This window comes from Pyrgilauda ruficollis, unplaced genomic scaffold (genome assembly GCF_017590135.1).
Source record: "Pyrgilauda ruficollis isolate IOZ18807 unplaced genomic scaffold, ASM1759013v1 scaffold41, whole genome shotgun sequence".
Lineage (NCBI taxonomy): Eukaryota > Metazoa > Chordata > Aves > Passeriformes > Passeridae > Pyrgilauda > Pyrgilauda ruficollis.
This window is the reverse complement of record NW_024525601.1, coordinates 3,404,098-3,431,345: the sequence shown is the minus strand read 5'-3', so window position 1 is coordinate 3,431,345 and position 27,248 is coordinate 3,404,098. Positions and strand designations below refer to the sequence as shown.

The following is a 27,248-nucleotide window of genomic DNA, read 5'->3' as shown; positions in this document are numbered from 1 at the left end:
AGCATGAACACTCAAGCCAAAGATTTTCATACCAATGGTGTTATAGCTGACATTTAAACCAATGGTGGTTGACATTTAAAAGTCAAACTTCATTTGAATGCTGTGGGTACATACTGTGAGTGGTGGGTACAAACTGTGAAAATAACATGTACTACCCAACCCATGTGTACCTGAGACATACATTACACAAAGTAGAAACATTAAGAAAATATGAAGTCATAATCAACTCAGTTACTATTTCTAATACACAATAAAATTTTCTATAGATTACTTTATGAGTAATGAGATATAGTCAGATTTGGGAATTTGTCCTCCAAGGTTCTGTTGCAGCCTACGCTACAAAGTCATATCCATCAGGTACCCAGAGAGCCCTAAATGCAGCTGGGAATGCGTGGCAATCAACCATTCTCCTCAAAAACACCCTGCAATGGCATAACTTTTCTCGCCCTACTGGATAACGTGGGTTACACATCAGTTCAGAGAGCTAGCAGAATTATCCCGGGATAATGGAATGGGCCAAGGAACAGCGTCCAAGACACTGGTAGATCTGGTAACTCAACAAAACACTGAAGTAGCAAGTGTCAAGTGCCAGGTATTTCCAGAACTGAAGGACAGAAACACTTCTAGGATATAGCCTAGGTAAAAGCCCTGTTGACAAACAGCACTGCTGCAGACAAGAGCAGATGCATACCTAACCTTTATTATGTTCACTACAAGCAGTGAACTTGAGCAGTGGTCAACAACTGAAAAGAGAACAGGTGGTTACATTCCTAGTGCACAAGGGAAGCTCAAGAACTTCGCAATTCCATGCAATCAGAGAAAGGCAGGAGGTTTCCATGAATTCCCAAAGCTAAGCACACATTTTCTCCTACTGAAAATCAGTAATTTAAATATTTCACATTGGCCACTTGCAGAACTATTTTAAATTAAACTGTTTTGACATACAGATGTATAAAATCTTCTAAAAAAACAAACTGAAGAAACCATTTGCCTTTAACGAATTTCTTCTCCCTCACTCTTTTCAACTCAACAGAAGTACATCTCTCAGCAGAGATCTTGGTACGCAGTTAAAATTCAGCCATAAAAACCCTAACAGAGGGAAACAGACTGCATGACACACTAACCTAGAAGCAGAGTTGACTTGGTCTTTTTAAAGGGCTGGACACCTCTGAAAAGAGAAGAGGAACAGATGAAGCAATTTCATAAACCAGCCTGTGTGGACACGTGTCTCCTACGTATTAAATGTAGTCTTGGAAAGTGAGAGACAAGTCAACTAACCCACTGAGTCTCAGCAAGTAAGGAACCACAGTAAACAGCACTACTGCCAAGATGTGCTTTGGTCTGAAGAGAAAAAGTAGCAATAATTCCTCATAGGCTTATGAAAAGAAGGATCTGTGTTCAGGAACTGCCTCACTATTCACATAGATTTATTAGTGAGTGTTCTACACTTCTGAGCCTTCTTAATGAGGAATGGAAGCAACTTCATGGCAATAAAGATTAGAAAAACCCACAAGGGATTTTAACACAAAAAAACCCCAAAAAGATACAAAAGCCATGCTCCAAACTCCACCAGCAACTAGCAACCGGTTTTTAAAGCAAGTAGGAAAAGGGAATCATCATCCTTGTATGTATGTACACACACCAGTGCTACCAGACACAAGAAGACTCTGTGGTTTAGGGTGATGGCTTTGGCTTTCTGCTCAATATTGACTCCTCCTGCAATGTGGTGTTGGATTATTAACGCATATCCTAGAGATGCTTCTCAAATCTGAACTGAAGGCTGCCTCTTCAATAATCACACAACAGCCAGACTCCCACTTGCCTTATTTTGCAGACAAACAGGGGTAATTTATTGTAATATTTGTCAGTTTCCCCTCCATTCTCACAGGCATCTGTGGTGCTTATGAGCAACACCTAAACCAGTAAAAATGTAAACCATAACATACCAAAAGTTGTCACAAAGCAACACCTTCCATCACTTGGGAAGCTGTTAAAGGCTTCCCTACTTCTCTCTCTCTTTTTCAGTTAATCCTATCAGAAATCTTACATATTTAAACAAAGAAGACATTCCTATTTCCAAGCCTCATCTCCTGAAATTTTTTAGGACACAGACACGGATTCATTTCCATCTCAGAACAAGTGGCTGAGAAATCATAAGTGCTCAAGAAATCCAATTAAAGGAGACTAGACTTTTGCAGCAGTTGTTAAAAATCCATTCACTTTAATCATTCAATACAACCACAGACTGCAAATATGCTGCACAGATAGATGATTAACTAGATAGAAAAGGATAATAAAACCAAATGCAAAGAGAAGTAATACCTAAAATGAAATTTAAAGATTAAAACCTGTCATCCTAAAAGCAAATTCATCCAATTAAAGGGAAAAGAAACATCTTGCCCTAATTCACCCAGATTCAATGATTATGTTTCAAGAATTTGGAATGTGTAATATGAAGCTTCCACAGAAATGCAGGTTCCAGGTCACAGAAACAACTGAAACATTATTAACTCAATCACAGTATTTGAATACTTTTGAACTACTCATTAGTAACTGGATGTGCTGATACCATACTAAGACATAGGAATAAACGAATGTAATTTAATTAATCTTTTTGGTATTAAATGCTCCAGTTCCTCTGCTTAGCAGAAATCCCTCCTATTATTCTGAGACTGACTAATGCTGAATCATCATAAACTGACTGCAGTAGTCACTATCATTTATTGTGATCTAAGTGCTACTCGGTTATACCACTAATAATTATCATTTGCTATTTCCTGTATTTTCTTATCCTACATAACGCAACAGGCCTACAAAGAGAGCCAGGATTAAAAAATGTTTGTACCAGCAAAAATAATCCAAACAAGCAAACCCAGAGGGGAAAAAAAAATCAGGAAAAACTAGTTACTCTGACCACCTTTCCCTGCAGGAAAGCACAGGACGCATAAAGCTGGACAGAGCAATTAAAAGGATTCCCAGTTTATGCATGCCCATATCCAATGTAATCCATACTGAGAAATCAGACACAGTTTTTTCTTAGGCAGGCAAGTAAGATATTAGGAACAGCATTGTTGGTTAAAATTCAAGATACACAACTCGAGTTTCTGAGTTTGTTCTCCTCCCTACTGGCTTTTATTATAGAATTGTCACCTGGAGCCTGAAAGCTCCTATTCCCTCCCTCCTCATGGAAAGTCAAAACATGCAAAAATTCTCTCCTGGGTAGTATAAGAGCCAATTTCATCTTAAATTGTAAAATACAGCAAATTTGGATTTCAGGAAAAAACAAAAATTGAAAATGACGTGTATTTCAGAACTTATATGTGCATACAGGTTTATGCAGGTTGTAACAAGAGAAACCATTCTGCAATTTTCAGCTTCGATTCAATGGTATGTTCACACACGTAGTGTGGAATTTTAAGTACAGTTCATGTGACTAAAGTTAAGAACAGGGCTAAATCCTTTCCAAACCCAGGCCATGAACAACAAAACAGAGGCTATCTTATTGGGCGGCTGATCACAGACTTTGCTTCTGCATATTACTGTATTACGAATTCAACATTAAAGCAAATATGCTTCATTAAAAGCTTACTTGAAGCCCAAACTAAACTGTGTTCAAACAAAATACCAGAAAATCTCAATGTTAACATATTTTATACATTTCTGTGATCATGTTACTGTTTACAGTTCCAATTAAACTATGGGTTTGAATTACTCCACTCGAGTGCAGAACATCTGAGTGCAAGAGGATAGGATGGGATGGGGTGGGATGTGTGTCTGTCTGAAGTATGCTACAATACCTGTGCTTTTAAATGAAACAACCATCTCAGTGGCATTACAGAAATAAAAAGAAGAAATGCAGAACACAGTATTAACTGGGCAAATTCACTTTCAATAACCAGAAGGACCAATATTCAAGCTGTAAACTACAGAGGAGATTGATTCTGAAGTAAAGTTCTTGGCTTTCTCCTGGCAATCTCTTGGCTGTTCATTATGCTCTCCTGACCGTTCATGAAGTATTTTCTTAAACTTACTTTCACGCAGAGTTATGGATGGAGTTTATTATCACCTTACAGTCCTGTGCCAACAGGAATGTTAGCATCTGCAAAAAAACCTAAATTACGTTCTCCAATTAAGGAAGAAGTTCAGGAAGTCCTTTACTACAGTTGCTTAAAAGGTGAATTAATGTTTTTCTCTTACCATTAATATTTTGCTCTCTCTAAGTAGGAGGTGCATGAGCAAAAGAAGGAGGGATGGAAACTGGAGTTTCATAAAGGTGTTGGGTTTTTTGAAATTATTTGTATTCCATGCAAATTAACTTCAGTCAGATTTGAATCAGATGAACAGTTTGCATACCATTAGCCAGACAGACATTTTAAAAGCATACCTGTTAAATATGTTCTCACTTGCAGCGTACTTGTCCAATCTTCCCAAAGGCGTCAACATCTCATCTTGTGAGACAAAGTCCAGGGCTGAAGGTATAATAATCACATCAGACTCTGAGCTGTAGTCATCCACACCAACTATCAGAGACATCAGAAATATTCCTTATAATCACAGTAGTTTGACACTAGAATGATGTCTGTTGTTGGTCTGAAATACAAGAGTCTAGGCAAGGTCCCACTGACAACATATTTAGTAACTGCATCACATTGTTCCCACCAGCTTCCCCAGCCCCCATAAAGTCTTTTCTATAAAAGTGTGACTGGTGATGTATAAATGGATTTTGAGTAATTTTCTCTAAGTTCCCAAGTAAGATTCATCACTAAACTTCCTGAGTATTTTTATACCTTACATTTTTCTCAAGAAAATTACTTTTATTTAATTATAAAGTCAGTTTTTTGAAGACACCTACTCAAATCATAGCTGCAGGTAGCCCAAAGTTTATACAACATGAATTAAGAGACCAAAAAGACACTGTTCTAGAACAGAAAAATCTAAAGTAGGCATGTCAAAAAAAAATCGGTGTATTGTTAGATCTGACTGCTAAATAAAATGGGCACAAGTCACTTCAATTACTGCATAATTATTAACCAACGAATCATCAGGGAACTTCATATACAACATAGAACCAAAGAAGTGGAAAGAAGTCCAATCATGTTCTGCAGAGCTGCTTAAGAATTAAGATTTGAATTACAACCTTTTTAGTTTCTGTATGCCCTCAAAATTGCTCTAAAACTCAGTCCCATAGCAAACACACACTTCTGGCTGCAAATGAGATCACCTGTCGGAAAGGTCACCCCCGTTAGTTCTGAAAACACAACACTACAGTACACTACCCCTATTCTTCAGTCTATACAAATTTCTCTGAAATGCCTTTTCAGAACTTGTAAACAGAGAAGATCAGAAGGCAGACCTACAAGTCCAATAATGACTTTTTTAAAATAAACTCTACAAAAGGAAGAAAAAAAAATTATTGTCCTCTACCTTCCACGCAATTATGCTGTGCTATATATACTGCTTACCAAATAGTGTGTCATTATTTTCAACATTCAGAATACATAAACAGCTACCACTGCTGAACATCTTCCTTACTGTACACTTCAAATGTCAAAAGACAAACACTGAGCTCTGGGAGACTTATACTTTTAGACATAAACTAAGGTAATGGCACCCTTTTACAAACAAAGTAATTCTCCCATTTTATACATCAACTGATCCCGTCCTTGCACAAAAGACCAGATTTTGCAGTTGCTGACAGGACATGAAATTCTTGCCAGAAATCAAATGAAAAAGCGATAGGGAAAGAGCAAGTGTGTAAGAACAATCTAAGAGATGGGAGAAAGGAAGAAAGTCTACTACGAGCCAAAGGAAATGAAAGAGCAATCTGAGAAGGGGAATTAGTGGTGTTAGATATCTGTAAGGTAGAGGATAGAATAACAAACTGCAGGGGGAGGAAGGGAAGGCTGAAAAGATCAGCTGCAAAAAGCTATTGCAACACAAAGGGAAAGTGTTTAGCAACTCCAGGTTTACATAACTGTTTGAACTTGTGTTTGGTTTGGGTTTGTGGGTTTGTTTGGGTTTAATTTTTGTTGTTTAGTTTGGGCTTTTTGCAAGAATCTGTTTTATTTTCACAGGAAGTGGGAGGCAAGTAAAAATGAACTCCTAGTGCAAGCTAGGACTGACTTTATGCCAGGTTAAGTTAACAAGAAACAGGCTACATCCTTTCACAGGCTCATAGGTCTTTAATTCAACCCACAAATCCAACTGAAAGCAGGGATTTTTCTGTGCTTTTAGTTCTGCCATCTCACACCTAGACTATTTCAGTGGAAGAGATCTTCAGCTATCATCCAGTCCAACTGCCCAACCACCTCAGGTCTGACCAAAACTTAAATCACTTCCCTCTCCACTTCCCATTCTCAGGAATCTGCAGAAAGTAATGAAGTCACCCCTCAGCTTCTTTTTCTCCAAACCAGACAGTGGAATTACTTCTATCACAGGGTCCTATTTTTCTATTTCAGTGTCTGTTGATCATACTGTAAATTTAAAAACATAAATTAAAGAATCTATGTCAAAATACCAACATAAAATAACTATACTGCTGACAATAATTATTTAGCTATCAAACTCATGAATGCAAAAAAATAAAATGCTGACCGTTACATGCACCACCAATTTTACTCACTCAATTTCCCTGTTCTCAACCTCAGCCTTGTTCTATGTTCCTCCTTGTACCCTCTACATTTATTTTTCTACAATTTTCGCCTCTTGAATCCAGTTAAGTCAACCCAACTGCTAAATCCACTCTATATCAGATGTAAATACCAATGATAAAAATATGAGCATATGCTTACAATTTATCTGTTTGATGTCTCCTACTAGTTCTGCTGTGTGAGTTGCGTGGATTTAGCTCTGCTGAGTTTACGAATTGTAAAATTAGGCTTAGCACTACATTGAGCTTGATGCGCCTCTGCTACCAAACGGCATTTATTATTTAAATCATTCCAGCATCTCAGCTCATAGTCACATAAGAGATCATTCAAATGACAGCATCTTGATTAACACAGCTATCATACAGGGAAGAAATCAATCAGCACATGAAGCATTGTAGTTCTAATAAAGTGCTGTTACGGTTGCATTACATACTTATTTTCACTTTCACAACATCCATCCAAGTCAAGAGACAGTCCAGTCTAACAAAGAACTCCCATTCCAACAAAGCCCCTCAAGTGGATATTTGCCTTCAACTTGCCACAAACATGAACATCACCAACATCTGATCACTCCTCATCTAAAATGCATAAAGGACATGTTTTGCATTATTCAATTAACCAAGTCACTGTGCTATTCCCTCCACCTTACACCAAAACAGTGAACAAAAAGGCTGTTAACTGAATATTGCCACCCAACTTTGAGCACTTGGCTAAGTACCACAGGACCTTCTGTGAATTTTACAAATGCAAGCCACACGCCTAGACAACACAAGTGTACTGGTTTTGGCTGGGACAGCATTAAAGCTCTCCAAGGTAGCTTATATGGGGATACTTTGCACATTTCCAACCTATTCACTGGGAGGACATCATGAGGAATAGAAAAGGCCCAGAGAGTGTTTAAGCCCTGTCTTCAACATTAACTAACACATCAGTGAGTTATCAACACTAATTTCAGCACAAATCCAAAACATTGTCCCAGATAAGGTATTACAGAGAAATTTAGCTCTATGTTGGTCAAAACCAGTACAAATTTTGGCTAATTCAAATGCAGAGCACACAAATTTCTTCCCACCTCAGAATGCAGACCAGGTGACAGGGCCATGTATTACTTATCTACTGCAGAAAAGCCAGGGATCAATTTTCTTATTTTTCTCCACTTTTTCAAACAGGTACAAGTAAGGACCAAATCCCCAGAAAGCATATAAGCTACAAGACACAACTGAAAACTACTGCTAGTGCAGAGCCTTTACTACCTTCTAATCCGGTCTTACGTGTTCACATGTAAGCATGCAAAAGTAGAGCTAGAGAAAACAGGAGTTTCCATAAGAACACACTATCCTAGGAGTTCAAAGTCACTAGTGGTGTCAGGAGGAGAAACAGCAATTGCACGATGATATCAAATGCAACCACAGTGCTTCTATTTCCATATATTCAAGTACCAAAGCAGAGCAAAATGAATACATTCATAATTTATCCAGACAAAGTCTGTAAGTTTCTCTTCAAACTCTACACAATGACTGCCAAACACAAGGAAGCATCACATAACAAGACAGGCACTGCCTTTTGCTTCCATGTCTGACTGCCATTAACTTCCATTAAGAAGACAAGTAACTTCTCTGTGTACCTTCATTTTCCTACCAAAACACCTGAATGTTTTTTTGTAGAAGTTGCTCAAGCTTGTCTGTCTGTCTTGCACCTGGTCCGTATTGTACTGTGTGAAAATATATACTAACATTCCCTGCTTTAAGCTCTGCTGTTTCCCTTAAGTGCTCCTCTGTTTTATGGCAAGGACTCAACAATAACGTGACACAGTTATTCACTAATGTGAACTATACAGCAATCTTGCTGAGGCAGACTACATTTAGGGGTGCTTAGTCAACCACTGCCAAGCTTGGCTGAGCATACAACAACAAAACAGAGGTCCATTTAAACTCAGTCCCTATAAAACCACAGCCTCTAGGCCAATTTTCAAGGGAGTTGGTTTTTCTACTATGTATCTCACCTTCATAGGATCTTTCGCAAAGGTCTCTCATACTGAATATTTTACAGAGAGGTGCACAAAATCACATTTGAAAAACATAACTACTGTTTTTTCTTATTTAATAATGCAGGAACCATTCTCTGGCATAGACTGTTCAGTAACGAGGCCTATATGTATTCTTCTTGTTCTTCTGTATTTCCTATGAGCCTCATGGCAGAAACATATTCTTCTTTGTTTTGGCATAGGAACTCAGTGACAAGAAGTCTATTTAAAAAAAAATAAGCAACTTTCAATTCTGAAAGCTGAACAACAAACAACTTTAAGGATTCAGTATTTCCAGCTAATATTAACAGTTCTCTCATTTTATTTCTGCATCCCCAAGAAGTTCTCAAGATCTACTGCAATTTCAATTCTGAAAGCTGAACAACAAACAACTTTAAGGATTCAATATTTCCAGCTAATATTAACAGTTCTTTCATTTTATCTTCTGCATTCCCAAAAAGTTCTCAAGATCTATTGCACAAACTATGTGGCAGATATATCTACTAAAATGGACAAATTTTTATTCAATTTTAGTATAAGCTACTTATTACACTCTACATCAATTGTTATCATATGAATATTCAGGATAATACAGCACTTATATGCAGAAAGAACTGAGTTCTGTTCTGCTGCTCAGGCAAGTAATTTTTCTGCTTAACTGTAAAGCAAGAATTGTAATCTTATGAGCCCAGACATTTGATATCATGAACACAAAATAACAGCAGCAGGTTTTGTTCTAAATTACTGCCCTTCATGCTACAAGAGAGTAAATCCACCTTAGGTTCAGACTTTTGCGGAACATAAGCAGTATTCTCGGCCCTTCAATATTGTAAACACATTCATTTCTATGTAACTTTCTGTAAGAAACATCACTTTGCATCTGATGTGCTGCAAAGAGAAATTCACCTCAGCATGAGCACTAATGCTTAAACATCTGCATTTGCTCACAGCTGAACCCACTACTCTTAACCCCTTCCTACTGCATGATGTCCCAGCTCTTTTCTGTGGTGACAACACAGACCAAAGCATCAGTGACATTATTTCACATTAATCTGCTACCACATATTTACTGCACTGCTTCAGTAACATTAACCAACAGCTACTGCAATGGCAATCACAAATTTTACAAAATGTGCTTGTCGTGCTGAATTCTACCACCCTGCATGCCCCATTCAGGCATCACTCACAGGTCATCACAGAACCCACCATCAGAAAGCAGGAGCTGGTTTTTCCATGAGGCACTTCAAACCTACTTTCTCTCTTTTCCTCCTGCTGTAGTCCGAGACTGAAAATGCAACTGAGAAGCCACAAGATGTGTGATTCTACTCGGCAAAAGTCATCACTGCAAGTGATAATGTTAGATGCCAGCCCACCTACCATATTAGCAGAAACAAGAACCACCCTTCTCCTTCCGTGTTTCTCCCCTAAACTGGCCCATCAAACCATGGAGCACTATCAGACTTAAGCCTCTTATGAATGCCAAGTTACCACACCTGTATGCACAGACTTTGTTGTCTGAACTCCAAGTTTGGCAGGACTGGGTTTGGGGGTTGGGCAGGAGTAGAGAGGAAGGAGCAAGGAAGAAGATAAGAAAAGTGGAAATGCAAAGCAGCTATGACACAATTACCACATTAGCCCCTATGCAGCCCTTTGATAGCAGAGCTTGCTAACAGCTAGAAGCACAGACACAGAAAACTCTTTAAAATAAAGCTTCAGTACAGGTTTGGGGGACTAGGGACGGGGACCACTTAGCAGATGAAAGACACAGCAATCAAAAAAACCAGCAGCTGTTTGCACATAAAACTGATGCAAGCATGGCAGAGCAAATTTCAAAGACCCAGTAGTCTAAATGTAACAGGCCATGAGAAAATTTTTATTCAGTAAAGGCCTTCACAAAAAGATAGCTATGAAGCTGCCACAGGAGCTGAATTTCTCATCAAGCACCAGAGGAAACAAGGAGCAGTACAAAATTCTTCAAGGAGAAGAGGTGGAGCTACACAAAAGTTTGCTTCTTTCAGGCATACAAAAACAGCACAGAAAATCCTGACTGGCTCGGAAAAAAAAGGAATAGCTCTATCTCATATTGCTCACTAGTCATTTATTTGCACAACAGCTGAATGAACCTTCTACCGATTAACAGTTTGACCTGCAACAAAAGCTGCTCCAGAGGAAACTGAAACAAAGAGAAGGACATCCAAGCTACCAGTTAAAACAATCAACAGTTTATATTCTGTCTGCCTATTTCCTGTAGGGAGCATGTCACGCCCATCACCAAGGCACTCAAGTTCCCTGCTATTTAAGTCCCAGTCTTCTACCCCTTCCAAACAACTGCATGCACTTAAGAATTGTTGGAATGAGGCTGGAGTGAAGCAAAAGCCAGCTACTGCAAGTAGGAAGCTCCTCTAAGGTACTTTTTTCTCCTCTACAAGGTCGTTACCGTCAAAAAAAGGTATCCCTTTTCCCTCTGCAGAGCACTGCTGCTCATGGGATTTTTAACTGACCTTATGACTGACCGAGAATTTTGTAGCACTGGGAGGGAAATCCTACTTCCATCTTCAACCAACATGTTCTCTCTGCTCCTACCACAACAGGACACATACATCCACTGTGCTTGGGGCCATGCTCAAATTCTGCCACACAACTGGGTATCTGGTACACACAAAACCACCAAGCTCAAACTCTATGTGCCTTAACACTGGACTAACTAGAAGGAAGAGAGACATGAAGCAGGCAACTGAAGCTCAAACACTCCAAAGACTTGTGCAAGCTCTGCAGTGCTTAATGTGACACCATGAGTTATGATGCGTTGTTCCATTGTGCAGGGACTTTGACAGCATCATCGCAGTAACTAAAATAATACACTTACTTGGGCTAAATGCTGCAGAGAGGGCAAGCTCTACAACCAGTACATCCATATACTATAAAAACACGGCTTTGCAACATAAATCCCTTTCAACTTTCTAACTGCACTTTTCCTCTCTCTGCTTAAGTCCCAGACAATGTTCTTGAGACGCTGCTTGACAGCTTTCAAAACTCTAGGTGGGATAAACATCTGTGTTTTCTGGGCATACAGATAAATTCTTGTTGCAACTCTCCACACTCTTCCTCTCTGTGCTCAGTCTAAAGTCTAAAACTGGTCCACGGGAGAAGGTTGAGCAGGACAGAATGCAGCGGATTCACTCTTAGGAAAAAAGTATGAACATGGTTGGGGTGTTCATTTCAATGCAATTTCATGTTTACATTACTTGCACAAGAATGCATCCCTACAGACTAATCAAGCTGTTCCTCCTGTAGGCTAGAGAGGAAGGAAAAGGTAGTCCTCTCCTCCATTCAAATATCTGGGAACTGTTCAGGCACTATGGCAACGACACAAAAAATATTCCCTAAGCAGATTTGTTTATCAGAGAAAAATGTTTCAACAGCCTGCAATATCACTCATATACCACGTCCATTTTATACATGAATCTATATAGCTTTTCCAGAAACTGTACAGAGAATAACACAAATTTATGCTACTATTTGCCTCTCTATTTTCTTTACCTTAAAAGCAGTAAGAAAAACCCACCAAACCAGTGGTCTCAACAATCAGTGCAGTTGTTCTGCTGTTGCAAACAAACACCCTTCACAAACATATTCTGACACTCTTTAAACACCCTACTGCCAGAAAGAAATGCAGCATCCCTCTCAAACCAAGGAACAGCCACATTAGTTTCTCTTATCCTGTACCTTCTAAAGCAGACAGAGGAGCCCTGATATTCTGGGAACCTTTAGGGGCAGCTGTCCCTGCCTCGCTCTTCCAAAGAGGGAACTGTTCCTCCAGCTCTCAAAGCAGAAGCTATCCTTTCATCCAGTTCTGCACATGGTATAACTCTTGCAATGAAAACCTCCTGCCCACACAGAGGGAAAGTCTTAGCAGCAAAAGGCACACACAGGAAAGAAAAGCATTTCAGCTTCAACACACTGCAGTCTGCCAGCTCCACAATAGGTCAGCCGTCAGAAATAACTGCAAGCACCAAGGCTTCACTATCTTAAGCCTAGGATTTTGAACATTTCCAGCTCCCTCATGACTCTTTCACTCCCTCTGTTTTTTAGCTGCAAGTGGGAGAGAAAGGGAGAAGGAGGAGAATATCCAAAGCCCTGGAATATAAATCATAAGAAAAAAACAAAAACAAAAAACAAAACAAAACAAAACAACCTGGCAACCTTAACTGAGGATCCCTGCCAGAGATGGAGTAATAAAAGTTGGCTGGTGAAAAGCACATTCCCACATCAGAAGTGATGCTAGTGGCCCCAGAAAGCTGAAAGCCTAGAAAATTACTTCTTTTTCAAACCTCTACTAGGTGTAATGAAGAAAAAATGTGCAGCTGCATGAGAAAGGTTCATTAGCCTACACCAAATCAAGCACAATCCTTTCCTCACATCATCTTCTTTTCTCTAGGATCCTAAGCGGTTGCTGGAGAAAGAGACTAACCATTACCCACCTGAGACCACTAACACCAGAATTCCATGGGGACACTGCCATCCACCTGAGTCTCCCAGTTTCTATGAGGGTCAATCACCACATTAAAAGACAAAGAAATGAACTGAAGTGTTGGGGGAATTAAACCCTGATCTCTAGGGAAAACAAGGGACTTAACAAGTGTGCTTCATTAGCATTACGGAACGGTTATTGGATTCCCAAAGGAGCAGAATCTCAGTCACACCAGAGAACTGATTCCAATCAGTACAGAAAGTCTGCCATTAATTTCTGTCATTACTTTTTTGCAATGCTTAAATGCCAACCCAGTAACTCAAACTATCTCAGCACTCTTTCACCAGAGCTCAGACTCTGATGGGACCAAAAGGTCAGTACTGCAACAGGGCATCTGAACCTCATGTTGGAAATTTAGCTGTACTCAAAGCTGGAATTAAGTCTAAGAGTGACACAATGTGCAGCCTATACAAAACAACTACCAGCATAACAAAATCTGCTAATTCTTATTCTGTGGTGAAGGAACAAAGAAACCACAGTGCAAAAGCTTCTGATATTACTATGTACAGCTGTTGGAAAGGGAAGGTGAATTTTAATATACTGAATGCATGTTATGCCAGCATAATTCACTGACAGAGAATAAAAACTACAACACAGCATCAAGCTGTGACTGTGATTTGACACCACAGGGAAATACAGACTGATTTAATAAAAACAAAATAACAACAAAGAAAAAAACCAACATTTTTTAACTTAAAATATAATTTTAAAAGGTTTTTTTTTTTATTAGCTTCCATTTTTTTAAGAGACTTGTGCCCTACCCAAAGTCTAAGAGAATAATTTAATTAAAAGCATTCAACCAACACAAGCTCACTGCTAATGCCAGATGATTTGCTCATCACCTGGAAAAAGAACATAGCATCAATGATAAACAGCTTTTGACATGTGCAGATGCACAAAGAGAATTTTCTTCAGCTCAGCTAAAGAAGTGTTTCACTCACTGAGAAGCCTGCTGGGAGGAAAAGCTAGGAAGACCTGTCCTCCCTTTTTAATCAATGGAAAAGAACTCAATAATAAAAATAGAGCTATGCTGGATCATCACTACTGTGTTTTTCAATTTTAAAACTGTTTCATCCACTAGTAAAATCCAAACCGTAACATTAGATTTGCCAATTGCAAAAACTACCTTACTGCTAAAGAAATAAAGCAGTAAGTGCTATAGAAAACAAATTTACACATAGGAGTGTGTGTATATATCTATATATATGTATATATATATGTGTATGTATGTATGCAAAAACCCAAAACAGTTCTAAACTAGAACTGTCTAAACAATGTGTAGATATTAAAACTCCATTTCCTGCATTTTTAATTAAAACATCTGGAAACTAAGTGTACAGAAAAAAAGAAACTCAACATTGTCAGCATGGCAAAAGGTAAAGTTCCACAATCTGAGTAAGCTACATAACCACCAAAGCATGCATGTATACTTGCAACCACCAGAAGTCCTGACACTGCACGCAAATGCAGCTGTCAGCTATCACTAACAAAGACTTTTTCCATAAACAAATGTAAAACAGTATTAAAACCAGTTATCAGCTCAAAATTTCTTTTCTCTCCTGATTTAAATCACAATTAAAATAACGAGTTGAATAAAGCTACCCCCTTCCCAAATGTGCATTCTAATTACAGATGGCTCTGATTTTTAGAGCACACATCCTGCACACATCAATGGTCAGACTGAAAGACGTCAGCATCATGGTACGTTTCATTTCATCTATCTGGACTGATCAGCTCAGCCTCCAGAAACAGCCGGGGAGGGGGGAGCACAAACTGTCTGGCAAGAGTCATAAAGAACACTTCGTTTTCCACAAGCCCACGTTTGCTTTTCAACCATTTTTGCTGCCTGTTTTCTTTTCTTTTCTGTACTTATCTTAGACACTTATACTACTCTGTTTTGATTTTGTAGGCACAAATGATTTGAGTAAAAGCCAAATTTTCCCTGGCTTTTCGTATATTGTGCAAGATTTCAGACAGAAGAGCAAGGAAATTAACAATCCAAGTAGTGGGATGGAGATTCTTCTTCAGGCTTCCACTTTGAATTTCTTAATTTTCACTCAACTGTCTTTAGAGTGAGGTGCCTTTATTCTTTTTTTCCTTTAATAGATAATATCACACAAGGATTCTTCTTAGTTTTATCTTCACATAAATGAAACACATTGTATGTTCCTTATTTGGGGGGGTTAGAGTCAATTAAGTTGTCTTTCACGGTAAGAACTCATATCTAGGAATTAATTTTTCTTTTCTAGCCTTCTGTATGTTCAGCCACGGTATACTCACTGTCTTGGTTTCGGGTTATTTTTCCTTTTACTTCAAACAAGCAAACAAGGAAAAGCCAGTGCCTAAAGAATTCTGGAAGAACCAGAATTTTTTCAGTTATTATTGCAGCCTTTGACATCAGGAGCTATATCTACAGAAGTGAAATATCAGCTAAAATCAAAATACTGAAATGCCATTTCATTTGCAAGCTATGTAAATACTTAAAGCAATCATCTGTTTAATGTACCAGGTGTAAAGTATGCATTCACCTCAAGAAAAAAAAAATCAGAGCTTTCTAGTGGTTACCAAGCAACCAAGAGCAGAAAAATAATACGAAGCTTTCAAAATAGAAATGCAAACCAAGCTGAAATTAATTATTTAAAAGTCAATCCAGCTGGTTTATCAACCACTCTCTGAAAGCCTTTCTTAGAAAAGCTCTTGTTTAATCTCTGACTTCTTAAACAAATCAACAAAAGGAAGGTTGTTTAGTTTTTTTTTTAATAGATGCCTTCCACAGCATATATTCTGAAGGTCTCCACTACTCCAACAGCAGATTTACTGCTCCCTGTTGAAATCTAAGAATGTTTCATTAACCTAAATACTTATCAAGTTTTCTTCAGAGAAAAGGTAAACTTTGTTTCACAAGCAGCTATTAAAACAGTACTCCAAAGAGATAATATTTTACTGTTCTATATTTCAGGTTAATTAGCTTCCAATAAGTTGGCATAATGAATGAGAAGAACAAACTGTACAGTTGTGCAAGTTGTTGATTAAACTCCAACTTTCCAGTAAAATACTTTACTCCAGAAACCTTAAAAGACAAAGATCATAAAACAGCTGTTCTTCACTCTGCCTATCTAAAAGATGCACAGATGCTTGGTTCATTACTTTCAGCAGGAACTGTGCATGGTTGTTTGCTCAGGTCCAGGACTTTCTCCTATTGCTTTAGAACATTACCAACAAAAGGTAGCTCTTAAGTCACCTTAATGATTTCTTCTTCAGGAGGAAACACTGGAAATTCTCATTACCAAAGGGAAAAACCAAAACAATACAACAACAAATTTTCATGATTCAGACTCAAACCTAGGCTCACTGATGAGCTACAGATGAATACCTAATCTAGTGAAATGTCCTGAGCCATATGAACAGAGACTCAGCTTCAGATGTCCAAACCAGACCTTGACACACGCATCCAGTTTTAAACACTCCTGATTTCTCCAGCACACCCTCACAGATGTCTTGCTATTGCTTGCTATCAGATCAGTTAAAAGCCCAAAAATTTACTGAAAACATAGTTCACTTTTCAAAATAGCCAGTCAATCAATCAGACTATTTTACATTTATCTGATTCCTCCTCCGAAATTATACAACCAGGACTACAGGTATGCCTGCAAGTATTTCTCTCTTATTTGTCTTCAAGTATAGCTTAGCACACTTTTAGCAAGAATGCAGCTGGCAGAATCATACAGACATAAAAGCTGCCAGCACTTCCAGTTTTATCACTATTGTATTCTGCTACTTCAGTAATACACCCCTAAACCAGTGTCTAACTCTGCTACTTGAAAGAGCTGCAAACATTTGAAATATTTACAACAGAGGGATAGTGTAGGGTGGGGTTCAGGCAGGAGTTGCAACTTTGTGTCTTATTTTTTTAATTGTCTCTTTCATAAGTGCAACCAACCAATTGGAAACACTTCCAAAATTGTGTAAAACATGTCGTGTATGGGTACATAACTCGGCTATTTCAAATAATACTGCACAAGAAACAGTACTTTTAACTAGATATGTACAGTCTCCTTGATCTGTGTTATTTTTCTTTGGCACACAGACACCACCCAAGAACAAAACCATGTAAAATTTAGAACCATAAAAGCCACTGTGTGACTGAAATACATCCAAACAGCACATATTGATTCATATAGAGTCCTGGTTTTTTCCCTCCAAAAATACCATGCATAAGTTTGAGACATTTGCTTTTATCTACTTCCATCAAAACCTCAGTAATTTTTAATGAGGTTTCAAATCTTTATATTTCTATGGTTTCTGCCTTCAGGATGCTCTCATCTGGACTGAGTCATATCTCCAAGCATTTTTTTTTCCATTTTTGAAGACCATAACAGTAAGACCAGCACCCTACAGCTTCTGTCACCCCTCCAATGACTACAGATAATTTCAATTCCTGTCTTACAGTCAACTAAAAACATAATCTAAGTGGAAACTTAAGAACGCACTTTATTTTGTTTCTTAAGTGTGTCCCTTCTGAAAAAGTCCTCTGTAATCACAGAGAGTTTTCAAACAGCGACTTACCACACTGAATTAAAAAATAAAAAAAAAGCCTGAGGGAAAGGCTCTCTCTTTGTGCCAGGCAAAGCACAATACAAGCCTTCTAAATGTCAGCTGACAAAAGTGAAAAAGAAGATGTATCAGTTAAATCCCGAAAAGTTTAAATAGCTCTCCTCTAAAAATGTAAGCCACAAAACACAAGGTTTTTTCCCTGCACTCCAGCCCTGGTGAGAGGATGCCCTGCAGACTGCACAGCACACAACACCAGGGGGTCTGGCAGGCGCTTGCCTCTACTTCCATTTTCACTTTCCACCCAAAATTCATCCTCCTCTGCATCCAAGAAGCTCCCTCAGTATTGGCACGATCAACAGACACATTCTCACCTGAGTAAGCATCTCAGTCTGCCATGCTAAGGCTTCTCAGCCCCGAGTTAGCACCAATTTTGTGCCACCCCAGACACAATTCTGTGACTTTGTACCCTGACATTAACTCTTCTCCACAGATCTCTCCAGCGGGGTCAGGACTCACAGAATCAGATGTGAAAAGACTTCTGAGATCGTCTCTCCAACCTGTGCCCAAATGCCACCCTGCCAACTGGACCACGCCACTGAGCGCCACGTCTGCTTTCCTTAAGCACCTCCGGGGACAGTGACTCCACCGCCTCCTGGCCAGTCAATTCCAATATCTAAGCACCCTTTCTGAGAACAAATCCCTCCTGGTGTCCAGCCTGAACCTCCCCTGGCGCAGCCTGAGGCCATGGCCTCTCTCCTACCGCTGGTTGCCTGGGAGAAGAGACCGACCCCCACCCGGGGACAGCCCCCGCTCAGGTAGCTGTAAAGAGCAGCACGGTCCCTCCTTGAGCCTCTTTTCTCCAGCCTAAGCACCCCAGCTCCCACAGCCGCTCCTCACAGGACATGTGCTCCAGACCCTTCACAAGGAAGAGGGAGCCTGAGAGGGAGGGGTAGAGGAGGGGGAAGGATGGGGGACACAGAAAAAAAAAAAATATATATATATATACAAAACACAGAGATATAAAAGGAACGAGCAACCCACACGCTGCTGCAGATGCAGCAGCCTTAGCCTCCTCCTGCTCCTCCCCGCCGGCGCCCTGCCATGCCCGGGCCATGAGGGGACGCCGCCCCGCAGGCAGAGCCTCCCCGGCTTCCATCCCTCCTTCCCCCCCTCCCTCGCTCCCTCCGGGGCGGCCGCTAACGGCGCCCCCGCCCCGCCCGCCGCCCAACGCACCCCGCGGGACCGCCCGGCGCAGCCCCACGCGCGACCGGGACCGGGTCATGGACACCGGGAAGCGCGGAGCATGGCCATGGCTGCTTCCTCCTCCTCCTCCTCCTCCTCCCCGCCGCCTCCCACAATGCACCCTGGGCGCTCCCCCGCGGAAGCCACTTCCTCGCCCGAAAGCCGCCCCGCCGCTCCCCCCCCGTCCCCACTCACATCCGTCGATCTCCTCCTGCAGGTCTTCCTGGAGCAGCGACAGATCTGCGGTGGGGGAGACACACACACACACGCACCATGTGCCACTGCGCCCGCCGACCCTCCGTGCCACGCGTGACCCTGCCCCGCCCGCGGGCTGCGCCCCCCCGACGCGACCCGCCCCGCAGCCCCTGCGTTCCGAGCCCGGACAGCGGCGGGCAGCGCTCCCGAAGCCGGGGCGGGGGAGAGGAGAAGGAGGGGGGATAGAGGAGGGAGGGCTGGCGCCTCGCCGGGGAGGCGGCGTGTGCGGGAAGGGGGAGGGGGGCGATGCCTACCCGCCATCTTGCTGCTGCAGCCCCCGCGGGGCGCCCGGCTACATCCAGCCCGCGGCCGGGCGGTGGGAGCGGCGGTGGGAGAGGGCGGGCACGCGTATGGTCCAGGCCCCGGGCCCGGCGGCGCCTCTCCGCGTCCCCGGGAGAGCCGCGCAGGGAGGGAGGGAGGAGGAGGGAGCGGGCGGAGGAAGGCGGGAGGAGGGGTCTGAGCCGGACACGCTGCCCCCGCCTCCGCCCGCCGGAGCCGCTCTCGCTCGCTCAGGCGGCCGCGCCTCCCCTCGCCGCGCTCTGAGTCACGGCCGGAGCTGCCCGGGCTGGTCCTGGGGCTGGGGAGCGCCCCGACTCGGCCATACGGCCCGGCCCGCTCACCTGTGCTACACGCTCCTCCGCCAGCTGGGGCTGGGGCTCGGGCTCCTCCTGCCGCCCGCCGACGGGCTGAGGCGAGGCCACGGAGCTTCTTCCCCTGCCGTGAAGTTTGCGGGGTCACTTGCAGGAAGGGTCCCGAAGGTGCTCCTCGCCGTGGTCACCGTGGGGTCGCTCCCAGGCGCCGTAACGCCGTGGGGTTACCTGGGGAGGAAGGTTCCGTGACGTGCCAGAGTGTGGCCAGCAGAGAGGTGATCCTCCTGGGCTTGGCACTGATGGGGCCACCTCTGCAGTACTGTGTCCAGTTCTGGGCTCCTCGGTACTAGAAAGACAAGTACAAGAAAGAACTAGAGAGGGTTCAGTGGAGGGCCACAAAGATTATTGGGAGTCTGGAGCCTCTCTCATAGGAGAGGCTGAGGGAGCTGGGCAATGTTTAGTCTAAAAAAGAGGAGACTGAGGGGGTTCTCATTAATGCATATAAATATCTAAAAGTGGGTGGTAAGAAGATGGTTCCAGACTCTTTTCGGTGGTTCCCAGTGACAGGATGAGGAGCAATGGCCATAAACTAAAACACAAGAAGTTTCACCTCTACATGAGGAAGAACTTCACGCTGAGTGTGGCAGAGCAGTGGAACAAGGTGTCCTGGGAGGTCATGGAGTCTCCCTCTCTGGAGACATTCAAACCCCGGCTGGATGTGTTCCTGCCTCACCTGCTCTAGGAGACCTTGCCTTGTCAGGGGGTTTGGACCAGATGATCTCCAGAGGTCCCTTCCAAGCCTAATGGTTCTGTGACGGGCAGCCGTGCCACCACCCACCACCACCGTGTTGCCCGCAAGCATCCTCCTCATGTGAATCGCCAGGTTTCTGCAGCTGGGATCCCATGGCTTAAACACACAGGATATTGCCCCACTGCCCGCTGTGCCTTCCGACTTCTGCTTTAAAAACAGGCAGCTTAGGTGTACATAGACACAAAGGTACACATGGTTTTCTGCTTTTTTTGGCTGTACCTTTTGGTCCCCGCTGATGGTTCTCATTTCAATAGATTTTTTTTTCCACTGTAAATTGCAATATTAAAAGTGTTGGATGAAACAAATTCTCTGTTCAGTTGATAACCAGGGCACTTGATAGAGGAAAGGACCATTACTGGTACTAGTGCTACCTGGGCATATTACCCCAGTCTTCCACAGTCTTGGTTTAAACCTCCATAATAATTGATGAAGTTGTTAATACACAGAAAAGCAAAATTAAATGTTTTTTGCTTGCAAAAAAACATTCAATTTCATTAGCACTATTTTTAACTGTGTGTTTGATGGTATGTCTTGTAAGCTGCTTTTTAACAATTTTTGGTTTTATTTGGTGAATTGTACAAGGATTAAATCTACATAGTAATTCATTCTCTTTGCCATGGTGAATGAAAATGTGTAATCTTCTTTCAAAATCCATACATCCCTTTCCTTACAATCCTGTAGAACAAGCTGTGTCCTATTTGACACCTGTTCAATCTTTGGATGAGCCACTAGGGCCTACTGGATACTGATTATCTAACATTTTCTTTCACTCAGATATATAATCTCAAAATCTGAGTAAATCAAGTAAATTCACCGTGACTAAGTTGTATGAACCATGCTATTCTCTGCCAGTGTAATTTACGAAGGGATTCAGGGGAAATATTTGACATCACAAATCTCTGGCAATGCTGAATGTGATAGCAATAGACTTAGAATAGAAAAAAGAGGTGTACTTCAAGACCTCATTTTATTATCTTTATTACTGCAAGTTATTTCCAGGAAGTTTTCTCACATCTCCTCTGCATCATTCCCCACAATCGGTTTTGCTCCCACTGAATTCATTAGAAGTGAATCTAAGAATCTCAATCACAAGTAAAATTTGATGCACTTCATTTTACTGAATGAATCAAGGGGTCTGACTCCTTTTTCCAACCATTTAGGAAAAGGCATTAATGCTCACAAGCCTGTGGTCTGAGAGCATCAAAGCTACCTTAAGCATTATTAGGGTTATCATCATAAGGAGAACTTAATGAGATACATCTATGAGAACTGGGTGTACAATGACCAGAATTAGTGCTCTTAAAAGTGTATTAATAGTGTTAATTATCATCAATTAATTATTGCTCCATAATTGCCTCTACAGTATTTAGGATTTTTTTTTAAATTTCTATGTGTGTATTTGTTTAAAGAGAGGAAGTATAATTTATTGAACAAAGCAATGACAATTGCAAGCAGTCATACTGAACGTAGGATCATATAAATTAATTTTGGATCTTCCTAAGGGCTTGTGATCTTCAGTGGTTGTTGGTTCTTTCTCTGTAGGCAGGACCATGTGGTATTTACATAGCACAGATAACAAGGATCAGTGTGCTACAAATTATAATTGTTCAGGAATTGCAGGGGGTTTTGTGCTTGGTGTTACCTCTAGAACATCAGACTTTGCTCCTCAGGCACAGTTGGGTCCAGCACCATCACTAGGAGCCATCAGGAAAGGAGCAGGAACTCTGGCAAAACCTTTGGCTCATACAGTGACAGCACTCATGATAGGGGGAAAATACTTTAATTAAAACAAACAGACAAAAAAGGGTTAATGCCAACACGCAATGAAAAATCCCATTTAATGAATAAGCAACCAGGTACTTCTAAACTTGTTGGCCTCAGTAAATCCAGAGGGCCCTTCAGGGTCTGATCCAAAGTTCAAGTTGATGATAAGATTCCCTGCCACTGGTCAAGGATGAGGCAGATAGAGAACTTTGTAAGTGTAGGATAGATGCTGACTCTTGCACATGAGTGGCCGTTCCAAACCAGCACACCTAATTATGGAAGAAAATTTTCATTACAGCCTTTATTAGACGAGACCTGTTAAGGAGCAAGTAATATAACACCTACCAAAACATTCTAGCAGATTTTGTGCTGGAGTTCTCATAGTCAGCTTAAGTACCCTTACAGGCACCGGGAAGTAAAGAACTGCAGAATGATAAACTCACATTCTCACACTCTATCTCATGGAAAAAAACACACTACAAACACTACACCACTGCTTCAGCCTAGGGATGGAAGGATACAAATGGAAGACTCCTTGACAAGATCCTTTGCACATGATAAAAGACACGTGCATTGTTATCTCCAGGATGTATCTCAAAAAAGTTCATAGCAATCAGCAAGACATTTCCATAAAGTAAAAGTGTAGTATTTACATAAAGTACTACATAAATCCTTCCAAACTTGCACGTTAAACACAAGATACCCGACATCCACTGAGACATACTTGCAACAAGTTATTCTGTAGTTTGATTGGTGACATCTTTTCATTTAAAACTGTTCCGGGTCTAAGGACCTCAGGCTCAAAAACACTGCTGCACATGGAACTCACCCATGTTATTTTATTTATTATCTAAGGTATTATTATCTATTTTTGCTCATTTGCTTGAAGAAGCAGGTCTGATCAGATAGTGTCAGCTTTCAACTTGCTGTGCATTCCTCCCAGGCTACCTTCATGTTTGGGATGAGCTTCCCATAAATATCTGCAGCCATCTCTCTGTCTTCCTTTGGATTCCTCTGTGAAACTCTTTTCCTGTGAAGCCTATCAAGAAATGGATCAGGGTTAGACTGCTGGTGCACCAAGGCAACTGCTTATCCTCTTGAGTAATCCTGACTCATAGTCTTCTTGGCCACCCCCAGGATTCTGTCTGCCTGCATGTGTTGTCCTTGATGGTTCAACCATTCACTCTTTGTTTTCTGGACCATTGCTTTGTTCTTTACAGTGTTTAACCAAATTTGGCCCATAAGTAAATATACAGATTAATATATATATACATACAGAAGCACAGACATAGCTTTGATATGTATAGATACATGTGAAAACCCAGTGGCTGAAGTCTAGGATTTACAATCAATTTGCATTTGAAAATATAGTAAAGCATTTCTGCTAAAAAGAGGTGTTCCTCATAAAATGTTTCCTTTCTTCTCCTTTCCGTTTTCCTTCTCTTCTTCCCTTATCTACTCCTGTTCTTTTTTCCCCCTCCAATAAAAATACTGGAGAGGGGTGGAGTTTTGTTTGTTTTGGGTTGGGTTTTTTTATATATCTGTACTCCTTGTGGTTGCAAAAGTTTTTAACAGTGCATCACTCAGTTTTATTTAATTTTTGCTGTTTCCTGGGCAAGAGTCTGAGCTGGTGACTACTGGCAAACCTGGTGACTTTAGCATTAAAGTTCCGCTACTGCTGCTCTCAGAGAAGAAAATTGTCTCTCTCAAATCCTTGCAGAAGGATTTTAAACACACAATATGCCAACCATTAATAAATTAACACCTAAATTTGCTGAGAAAGAGCCTGGTTAATATAAAGTTTGCCTTGTGCGTTCCTCTTGTCATTCCAGGTCAGCAGCAAATTCTGTGGCAAGTTCAAGTGATGCTCAAACCTCTTAAATCTAGGAAATACCCACCTGAGGTACATCCCAGTGCGGAATTAAGGTTGTACCTGGAGCTTGCAGTGGCTTTTGCCATTAATTTTCAAGTAAACCTCTTGCACTGGTGATGTGGAGATGGCAGCTGTGTGGGCAAAAGCAAGAGAGGCATGCACGTCAGGAGACAAGTCCTGGTGCCTCATTTTTCAATTCAGACCATGACCAGTGGTGGTATCCACAACTCCTTTGGCCAAAGACCAAAGAAAGTGGGGTCTGTCATCGCAATAGCAGTGAAGTGAAAGTCTGTCTGTATCTGACCTTTCAGGTGCTGAAGTTGGTGAAAGAGCACAAAGAATTGCTGCATCAGGGGCTGTTTCGAGGAGATTGGTCTCAGAGTTTGACTGCAGCATATGTGCAGGATTCCTCATTTCGTAGCCCTCACCTGGACACAGGTTTTCCTTTAAGAGCACTTAAAAGAAAGTTTTCCTTTAAGAGCACTTAAAGTGCTGCAGCTCTGAGATGTTCTGCTTCAGGAGCCACGGTGTCATGCATATGTGTGTTACAGGAAGACTGAATCACTGATCAAACAATGCAGAGTTCAGGTTGTACTGCTCTACCTTAGCTCTGGATTTCCTGGTTCTCAGAGGTGTCTATCTCACTGTCGTATCAGAAGGGAACAAGACTGAGCAACAAGAAACTGAATCTTCTCCTCACTGAATTGCCTGGGGGGAAAAATTTGTTGATTTTTTTTTTTTGGTGGGGAGGGAGAGGGAAGCATTTGTTTGTTTGTGTTTGTTTTGTTATTTTGGTATTGTTTGCTTTGATAGGAGAAAAAAAAAAGGGTGAATTTTGGCTATTTAAGAAATTCCAGCAACCACCTATATGTGCAGCTGGGATACCATTGTAGTAGATACATTTATCTCCCAACCTTTCATCCTAGATCCCCAAATCATTTTGAAAGGAAATAAATTACTGTCATCTTACAGGTAAAGAAACAGAGAACAAAAGAAGCAAAGTGATGTGCTTGATACTGCTTGAGGCCTGAGATGACAATTAGTGCATAAAATAAAATACACACACAAAAAAATCTTCTGTGGTATTTTTTGCTGTCTGGTGCCATTACATATATGACAGTAGCAATCTAATGCATGGTTCCTACTGTGCCAGCTCAGTTGTATGCCAGGCCAGACCCTCCCTGTTAGATTAGCCCTTGGGCCAGCCAGGCTCTCCAGCCTTTCCTCAGCCCACGCAGTCTCCCCTCCCCACCCAACTAGTCCCTGCCTGGAAATACCTAACCCAATATTCATATTAATATATTTGCATTTATTCACTCCTTTGCTTCCTGGTCTACTGAGTTTAAATTTGCATCTTGTTAGATCTACTTAGATATTGGCACATGTAAGCTGATGGCTCGCATTCTTCTGAACAAGAGATGAGTTACCAAAATCCCAGAACCTATCTCAAAGGGACAAATGGAACTGAATTATTACTACTCCCAAACCTTCTTTTCCATGAGTTTCACATTCCTCCAACTGGTCCCTTCCTAAGATCCTTTCTCTTCTTACTTCAGCACCAGTTCTCCCCACTTTCCTCCATTCCAAACTCCTCTCAGCAAGCTGCTGTATACAGCACATTTAATTCTGCTCTCATTGGCAGGTTTTGAACCTTCTTGCTTATTTTCTTATACTAACATTGCATTTTTCCAAAATAAAACAGAAACAAAACCGAAATCCTGGCAAAAGTGGAGTCTGGCACTTTGTCTGCAGACCTTTGTCATATTTTAACTGAACTTAGGTTGGACTCAGGAGTAGCACTCTTTCATAACCCACATGAATACGAGCTGGCTGGAAGTCTTCTTGGCACCCTATTCAGCCAGCAAGTGTGTAATCCATTTAGTCAGGGAGGACTGGGTACATGCCTATGCAGGCAGCCAAGCTCTTTTTTTGCTGATCTGAAGGGTGGTAGGTGCCAGTGGGAAGCATGTCAGGAGAATGATTGTTGTGGGACACGGCTTGTTATCCTGGTCTGTGCAAGTGCTAGGACCTGTCAATCCTTAAAAATGTGAGGGGTGGAGAAGTCAAGAGGTTACTTCCTAAGAACCCTTTGTTTAGATAACCCTGGCTCTTGCAGGAAGAGCACTGAATTTCAGGGTCAGTTACACATGTGTATTTTAGACCTCTGGAGGAGGCAGCCTTCAGATGTGTGTGCTTGTTCAGTCTTCTGATGTGAGCTCATTCTGCTTCTGGTCCACCTCAATCAGTAACTGTGTAATTACACTTCGTGTAGCACTGAGCCCAGACAGAGGTACGGACAGACTGTGTCACAACACTTGGAGACTAGTCAAATATATGCAAAATATAGCAGAGGTCCTTTCACTGAAGAATTAATTAAAACTGAAACTGTTGTTCCTCTCAAAGTGAAGGCTGACAATATCCAAAAAGATTCAATGCTTATCTTTTGTGCAATGTTAGAAAAGGATTACAGACTATGAGGAAAGAATTATATAACAGAGGAAACAACCACCAAAAAGCTACCTAAAATAAAGAGAAGAACTCCATGATGGTTCTTGACATGTGCTGGTTCCTACACTGAAATTTTCAGCTATTGAACTGGGAGGGAATCCAAAGAATTAAGTTTTTTTATCTGAAATAAATGTACACAGAGGGGATACAAATACACACAAAACCCCATGTATAATTTCTGAAGAAAACAGTGATAAAGTATGAGTTAAGAAATCTGATTACATACAGGGCCAGATGGTTTGTAATAGAAGGTACCGAAAGTTTAAAGACCTATCTAGTCCAAAAATAATTTCCTTGTTTAATTAAATTAGCTGAGATGTGAAAGAGCAATTATAGCCCTAAAGCAGCTCCTGACTAGGCTGATTCTTAAAATAATTTCCAAATCAGCTTTGCTCACTTGATATAAAAATGATTATTTCCTTTTCTTTTACCATCATATAGGGCTTG

At 41.3% G+C, this 27,248-nt stretch overlaps 1 protein-coding gene across 8 annotated transcripts in view; it reads right to left on the bottom strand.

The window, feature by feature from the left end:
• The window catches only part of PPP4R1 (protein phosphatase 4 regulatory subunit 1), a 63,571-nt gene extending 43,726 nt beyond the window's left edge, over nt 1-19,845 (bottom strand). Inside the window, exons 1-3 of one of the 8 annotated variants that reach the window (XM_041477708.1) lie at nt 19,510-19,845; nt 19,196-19,240; nt 4,385-4,520 (exon numbers count right to left, since the gene is read on the bottom strand). In XM_041477708.1, the coding sequence (XP_041333642.1) occupies nt 4,385-4,520; nt 19,196-19,240; nt 19,510-19,516 (188 nt within the window). In that variant the 5' untranslated portion in view covers nt 19,517-19,845. Of the gene's footprint in view, nt 1-4,384; nt 4,521-18,991; nt 19,089-19,195; nt 19,241-19,509 lie in introns of those variants that run through there. The other 7 variants (XM_041477711.1, XM_041477710.1, XM_041477713.1 and 4 more) reach the window with 7 other exon arrangements.
• Between the last annotated feature and the right edge of the window lie 7,403 nt (nt 19,846-27,248).